The sequence below is a fragment of the Pinus tabuliformis genome, chromosome 1_1 (genome assembly GCF_031772625.1).
Source record: "Pinus tabuliformis cultivar Carrire ecotype Pingquan chromosome 1_1, CPIR1, whole genome shotgun sequence".
NCBI classification, from domain to species: domain Eukaryota; kingdom Viridiplantae; phylum Streptophyta; class Pinopsida; order Pinales; family Pinaceae; genus Pinus; species Pinus tabuliformis.
In genome coordinates, this window is record NC_142297.1 from 574,584,052 (window position 1) to 574,592,211 (window position 8,160).

Here is an 8,160-nt window from a genome sequence, read left to right on the forward strand (position 1 = left end):
CCTATTTATCACCTAACAGTCACGAGCCCCTTATCGTCGATGTGTGTCATGAAAAACCCTATGACGTACCGTTCATCACAATCCACCTCCTCAGACAATTATTGCAAACTGTCGATCTTCTCCCCGCTCCACCACACAATTTGTAATCTGTTTAATTAAAATTCGGTGATTACATCTTATTTCAAACTTATCCATATATTTAATATTCGGCCAACATACGGAGTCATGACATCTGGATGGTTGCTTTTTGAATTTCAGTTTAATATATATATAAAAATATACTTTCGGTGACTATACGGTGTCATCACATGTTAATTTTAATTATAAGTGTAATAAAATATTAATAATTTGTTTTTATTTTATCATCTATATGTCTTAAATATTTTATTTTATTTTTTTAATTAAAAGTAAGAAAAAAGGTAAATTTCAGTATTTAATCTTGTATATTTTTAATATTATTTGTATATTTTTAATATTATTGGAAAGAATGTGTATAGAGAGAAAGAATGTGATTGTATGAATATGAGAAAGGTGAAAATCACATCTTAATAGTTTTGTCATTTGGAACCATCCAGTGTGATTCATCATCATGACAATATATGTGTGTATCATTTGGAGTTATCTTTGATTGGATGGTTGAGTGAAATGATTGTTATCTTCTCTACTCATATTCAATTCCTTGCTAGTAAACATTTCATGTAGTTTCATTATTTTACATTTTGGCCCCTTTCCAAGTATTGTTTTCAATCACTTTTGTTTGAAATCTTGCAATGATTTGTTGGAAGAGAAATGATGAGCTTTGTATGTATTGTGTATATATTTAATTTTTAACAATAGATTACACGATTATCTCTCAAAACCCTTGCTTTGCCTTTTCAAACAAGTTATCTCTCTTAAGAAGTGCTTTGACTCATAATAAGGAAAAACATGATATGTTTGGCTATACATATGCTCCCAATCTCAAAATTAAAGGCGTAATTGTTATCACTCAAAAATTGTTCACTAAAATGTGTCAATTAAAGGCTAGAATGCACTAAAATGTGTCAATTAAAGGCTAGAATATGTAACTTTCGGTGACTATACGGTGTCATCACATATGAATGGGTACTTTCAATTTTAATATGATTTCTTTATATTTACAAGTAGCTATCATATTTAATGGTTGGAAGAGCTATGATTCGATGATAGGGAGTAGGCCTGGAATTTCAAATAATTTTTGCCTGTCAATTGAAAATTTGAAGATGGGTGTTTGTTTTCTATGCTTGTCAATTTACGTTTTAAGTAAATTTATGGCTATCAATTTTTTTTTCAATCTTGAGGTTTTCAAGAGTTTCTTGGTGATATTCATTTTCTCTCAAAAACCAAATTGAGAAACTGTAAAAAAAAATGCAAACACTATACAGGTGTTGTTTAGCAAACACATCCTAGGTCCCATAAGCACCATGAAGATTAACTATCCATCTTAACACTTGCTGTGATTCTACCCAAACTCAAAAAGCTACAAAACAATAAGCAACTCTAACATAGAAAAATGGACAAATCAAAACAATGTTTGAGGAGAAGACTCACTCGATATATACCAGCCTTAAGGCACCCTTCAATCACCTCGACATACCCTCACTACAGTACAAGAGTGCCAATAATTTTCTTTCATTGCATGAAAGAAATTCTATAAGATACAAAAAAATGGAAGCTATGTTGAAGACTGTGATTTAATCAAATGTTATGTGAAAAATTCTCATAACTTGCCAATAGAATACAATGCTAAACCATACAAGAAAAAGTTCTTAAAACAAAACTAAAAGATAAAAGAAGTAAGTTGTAAAGGACAAGTCTAGTTTTGATTTCAAGAGCCAAGCCTTAAACCTAAAAAAGTACATGGTTGAACCATTAACAACTATTTCCAGTGCATATTTTACCTAATGACCAAACTCTTCTGAATGATCAATTGAATCAAACGCTGAAAATTTCACTCATGTAAGGAAGTGGAAGCTTGTCCCAATGAAAAAAAATAGTTATAGTTTGCACTTGTCATTAAATGGATCTAATCATCCCAAGTTTGAGTTGCAAATACGAATCTGATCATGCCTTGAACTCCCAAAAGATCTTTAAACTGGTCATTTTTTTCCCTGTTTCTAATTTAACATAGGAATGACTTGTGGCTAAAACTCGTTTTGAAAATGTGCCTCAACTAATCAAGTTTACAAAATAGAGAGATTTTTACAAAAAAATATTCTGCTATAACAATACATACCATAATTGAAACGATGTTTGAGGGAGTGAAACCATCTTTCCTTGGTGTGAAATGGTGTTTGAGGGAGTGAAACCATCTTTCTTTGGTGTTGGCAATTCCCTATAATGCTGAGTAGTAGCCTATGCAGTTGTAGGATGCCGGTGATTCCCTAGGTGAGTTATGGCGATTTCCTTCAACCTAATTTTTTTTGCAGGTGTGATAAAATGCAACTGCAAATTCTAGAATTTGGGGGAAAGAATAATTCCGTGATTCCCTCCACACATGACAAGGGTGATGAGAATTTCTTTTTGGAATACAGTAAATTAAGAAGATCATGAATACAGACTCACTATAAAAGATCTGATTCACACAAGCTCGACCCTTATTTTTCCATGAAATAGATAGATGTTTTTCATCTTACGAGATTGACTGGACTATAGTTAATGGAAGAGAAAAGCATTACCTTTGCTATGCCTAAGACCTAGACCACCATAAAGAAGGGAACCCAAGATCAGAAAGATTGTGGTGTATGAATATGATAAAAGTTTTGGTGAAAATCACATCTTAAGAGTTTTGTCATTTGGAACCATCCAATGTGATTCATCATCAGGACAAGATATGTGTGTATCATTTGGATTTATCTTGGATTGGATGGTTGAGTAAAATGATTGTTATGTTCTCTACTCATGTTCAATTCCTTGCTAGTAAACATTTCATGCAGTTTCATTATTTTACACTTTGGCCCCTTTCCAAGTATTGTTTTCAATCACTTTTATTTGAAATCTTGCAACGGTTTGTTGGAAGAGAAAGGATGAGCTTTGAGAAAGGATGAGTTTTGTATGTACAGTGTATATATTTATTTTTTGACAATGGATTACACGATTATCTTTCAAAACCCTTGCTTTGTCTTTTCAACCAAGTTATCTCTCTTAAGAAGCACTTGGACTCATAATAAGGAAAAACATGATGTGCTTGGCTATACATATGCTCCTAATCTCAAAATTAAAGGGGTAATTGTTATCACTAAAAAATTGTGCACTCAAATGTGTCAATTAAAGGCTAGAATATGTAAAAATAATCATCAAAATCAAACGTTCTCAAAGGTCAACTATATATATATATATATATATATATATATATATATATATATATATATTGCATTGTTGATATCCCATGTTAGATTTCATTACTTTGATTTGTATTTATTTTCTTGTGTACTAATAAACCACTTGGGGCTCTATTTAGGGAAAAGCACCTTGCATTGAATGGGATTTTAGGATTCCTTTGATCCAAAAAAAAAACTACACCATGTATGTGGACAAGTAGCACTAACTAGGATTCTTTTGTAATTATCATATTGTTTCATATGTGTTTCATTTTCGTAATTATCATATTCTTTCATATGCTTTTTCATATAAAAGCAAAGAACTAAATCCTTACTCTTGTGATCTATTTGATAGGATCATACAAATGCTGCAAAATGTTTGCCACATAACTAGTGTGGGCCCTAATGTTTTTTTTTCAATTGCTCATATTATCTATAAAAGTATAATTCCCTACCATGTGAACCCTTAAATGCATATGAAGGAGTTGAGCCACTAAATGCCACTAGAATGCATTAAATATGAGTAAATTATATAGAAGGGCTATTCCTCTCTAAAATAACCTCTAGTGATGGTGAAACCATGTTTCCAACCATAATTTAATTCACATGCCTAGAAAGCTTAAGCTTGACCATTATTTTTGGAATTAAAAATGCAAGTAAAAGAATTGATCAAATACCGGGAAGGTTGATCTTCCCCAAATAAAACTAAATCAAACCCTAAAGAAACTACTTTAATATCCATAACAATATGCTTAAAAAAATATATCCATCAACTATATACTTAAACACTCTTCTTTTAATGAAATTACTATGACTTTGTAAATATTCAATAGTTTATTTGATTCTCTTTACCATTCAATTTTATATTTTCTTTAGCATTAAGTAAATTATATAAATTAAAATTACAAATAAAATTTCAAACTAACTTAACCTAACCTATGTTACAGGACTTTAAGACTTTTATTAAGTTTATTAATATAATTATGGCAAAAGACATGTGCCTCCTCTACCAAACTTTTCATTCAATAAAAATTCATAATACCCCTTTAGAAAATTCTAAAACCCCAATTTCAAATTCCAAAGTACACACTTTTTTTTTCAATAAACCAAAATACACACCCATACACTAAACATACAAACATTTACGAACTTTACACAATAAAAATTCATAGTATGCATTTCCCCTCTTTTGTACGTAGGGTGGTTATTTCTTCAACCACAAGAGGCACACTTCCGAATTATTTTATGCTATTGCAGTCGTTACTTTGAATGCAATACCAGTCCAGACCTATACTGATATTAGAAATTTTATTTATACCGTTTCTACGTGATCGGAGTCTAAATTATGGTAGAGAGTCTGCCATACAAATTACATTACAACCGTTAGGCGAGGGGTCGGAACAGCGTACAGATCATGTACTCTGCCCACTGTGATTCCATACCTTTCGGACATATCCAGTTCCTGCCCATTCATCTTATCCGGAAGTGTCCAGTCAAAACAGTGCAATAGCTGCGCCAGTGGAAATTGAACAAGAAGCATTCCCAGTTGCTCTCCCGGGCACACTCTCCTCCCTGCTCCAAACGGAATCCACTCGCAGTTACGTACCTTTTCATCGAGGGAGCAGCCATTCATGAATCTCTCAGGCACGAACCTTTCAGCATCCTCCCACGACGTTGGGTTCCTTCCGATCGCCCAAAGATTCACCAAAACCGGAGTGTTTTTGGGAATTTCATAGCCCAACACATTGCAGGCTTCAACGGATAAGTGGGGAAGGGCAAGCGGCGCTGATGGATAGAGTCTAAGCGTTTCTCTCACCACAGCTTGTAAATAAGGGAGAGAAGGAAGATCAGATTCAAGTACCATGCGCTCCATTCCGACAACACGTTCCAGCTCGTCCTGAACCTTCTTTAACAGCGGCGGGTTCCTCAATAATTCGGACATTGCCCACTGTATGCTGGTGGATGAAGTATCCGTGCCAGCGCCCAACATATCCTGCCAGCATCCTTATCATCATGACATCAATAGAGTATCACGTGATCATAATTGCTATTTTTTTCCAAAAGGTTATATAATCACTATAATGAATCATATTGGAATGGCAGAGAGAAGAAATATAAGAAACACACAAAAATAATATGAGCGGTGATTTTTTAATCACTCACACAGAGTTGATTATTATAATAAATTAAGTGATGGGCATTTAATTTTTTCTATAATAACTATTGGCTTAAAATTACCTTAAATTCTAAATTCTACTTTACCAAAATATGACAATTTCACTAAAAATTAATTGTCCCTCATTTTAACCAACTTTAACTTACTAAAAATGAACTGTCCCTCATTTTAACCCCTCTAACCTACTAACGTACATAGAGGATGGCCTTTATATTATCTCGTGTAATTTGTGGCTCCATATCTTTATCTGCTGAAGCTGCAAGCAAAACATCTACCAGATCTCGCGTGACGTTGGGGTCATTCTGGGCAACGTGTTCCTCTATTACTTTCTCTAGCAACTCGTCTTGGATGCCATGTATTTCCTTGAAGCGTCTGTTGAGACCTTGTAGATCCATCCAGGCCATGTATGGTATATAATCCCCGACATTAAAAGCACCGGCTACCACATAACTTTCCCGGACCACCGAATTGATTCCTTTACCGCCAATAGAGTCTTGGTCAGAATACTTTCTACCCAAGGTCATCCTGCAAATTATGTCAGTCATTAGGGTTGACACGATTTTGCTAATGTTTACAGGATGATCGGAATGATCAATAGAATGAATCATAGCAGAGACCTCCTCTTCTCTTATAAAGCGGAAGTAATCCAAGCGTCTGGAGCTCAGCAACTGTAAAACGCACACCTTACGCACTTGCCTCCAGTAAGCGCCATACGGAGCAAAACCGATATCAGTGCAATTATACCAAAAATAATTAGTGGCTGCGGTGGGAGGTCTGCTAGCAAAAAGCAAATCATGTGTCTTCAGAAACTCCTTGGCCATATCAGGTGAAGAGACTACTAATGTAAGAGCAGAGCCGAGGCGAAGCGACATAAGAGGCCCGAATTTGAGAGAAAGAGCGGCCAGTGCTTGGTGTGGAAGCTGTCCCAGCAGATGGAGATTTCCGATGATGGGCAAAGGGAAGGGTCCCGGGGGCAGCTTCCTATTTCTTCCCTTGACGAAGAAGCTCCATGCCATCACCAACGCAACTAGAGCAATAGCGAGTTTCATATAAAACTCAAGGCATTCCAGAAGGCGCCTCTCCAATCCTAATTCGTTCACCATTGTTACTTATCCAAAATACCGTGTGGTCTTGTTTCAGGTCGCACGAAAATATATACATGTGTTGAAGGCGTATGCCATTGGAACCCTATTTATTACCTACCAGCCATTACAAGCCAGCGTGATACCCTATTTATTACCTACCAGTCATCACCGACCAGTCATCACAAGCCAGCGTGATACCATATTTATTACCTACCAGCGATCACAAGCCAGCGTCTCGTCAACGTATGTCATGAGAAACCCTTCTCGTCAAATATTTGCAAACGGACGTTGCAATCGACCTTCTCCTTCCACCGAACGGACGTCGCAATCGACCTTCTCCTCCCTCCACCAGACCATTTCTCATGTGTTTAATTAAAATTCGGTGATGATAAAGAGTCATGACGGTTACTTTTTTATTTCAAACTGATTTATATATAAACCAGCCATTGTCTCAACATTACAAAGAGAGTCTCACCAGTACAAAGAGAGGTCTATAGAGGTCTATAGAATTATTAAATTGGAATGGTTGAATTTCTCTAGAAGAGTTGTTGGTTTAAATCTAACTGATGAGAAATTTTCATTGGCTAAAGTCCTTCTAATTGTTTTTTATTATGATAAAATTATATTGATAGTTCATTGGTTTTACTTTCAAAGGCTTGAAGGAATTTGAAGAGCAGGTATAGAATTATAATTAATTTGTGGGATTTGATCCCAAAATTATTGATTTGTAAATACATACTCAATGAACTGTTAATAACCCTGCACAAATGTTTGATATAAGAAAATAAGCAGAAAGGTTGAAAGCCTTAATTGGTTACTTTTCTTTAGATGTTTTGTTTATATCTATATTATATGGAACACACACATTGACTGTCTTATTTCATTTTAGAGTAAGTTAATTACCCAAAACCAAGAAACCTCTATAGATGGCCAAGCATCTAGAAAGCTTGCTATTGACCAAGGCAATAACCACCATGACTATCCCCTACCATTTCACAATGTTTCTCTACCCAATCCCATTCAATACTTAGGGAGCGAGAAGCAAGCCAATTCCACAAACAAATTGCCTTTAGAAAGAATTATGCACATACATAGAGCAAAATTCAAATACTCTACCAAGAAGAAAGAAAGTTGTCCACACAAATTTGTTAAATGGATCTACTTTGTATACTAGTTCAAAGTGAAAATAATGAAGAGTAGTTTATATGTAAAGACAAAGAAACTAAAATGTATTTCAATAATGAAGAAATAAATCTCACAAGTTTCTTGTCTCATGTAATGAACAATGGCTTTATGTAAATAAATAAACATTAAAAATTAAAAATTAAGAATTCTTGATGAAAAATTAATAAAAATATAAATACTAAGAAATCCCAAATTTATTTTTCATTAGAAAATTCAAACCCTATATTTTTTAGAGGTAAACATGACTTTAATACTCAGTAAATGTAAAGTAAATGTAACATAAGAAAATAGTTATACACAGTTACATTTGAATGGTTATAGCGTAGGGTACACACATAAGGCCATTATCATAGACTAAACAAAGGAACCTTAAGCA

At 34.4% G+C, this 8,160-nt stretch overlaps 1 protein-coding gene across 1 annotated transcript; it reads right to left on the reverse strand.

Moving 5' to 3' along the window:
• Nucleotides 1-4,417: 4,417 nt before the first annotated feature.
• Nucleotides 4,418-6,670, reverse strand: LOC149214507 (cytochrome P450 71AU50-like). Its single transcript, XM_089392320.1, has 2 exons — nucleotides 5,709-6,670; nucleotides 4,418-5,331 (listed from the first exon to the last, which is right to left on the reverse strand). The coding sequence occupies exons 1-2, from the start codon at nucleotides 6,615-6,617 to the stop codon at nucleotides 4,708-4,710; spliced, it is 1,533 nt and encodes a 510-aa protein (XP_089248446.1). The 5' UTR covers nucleotides 6,618-6,670; the 3' UTR covers nucleotides 4,418-4,707.
• Nucleotides 6,671-8,160: the final 1,490 nt, after the last annotated feature.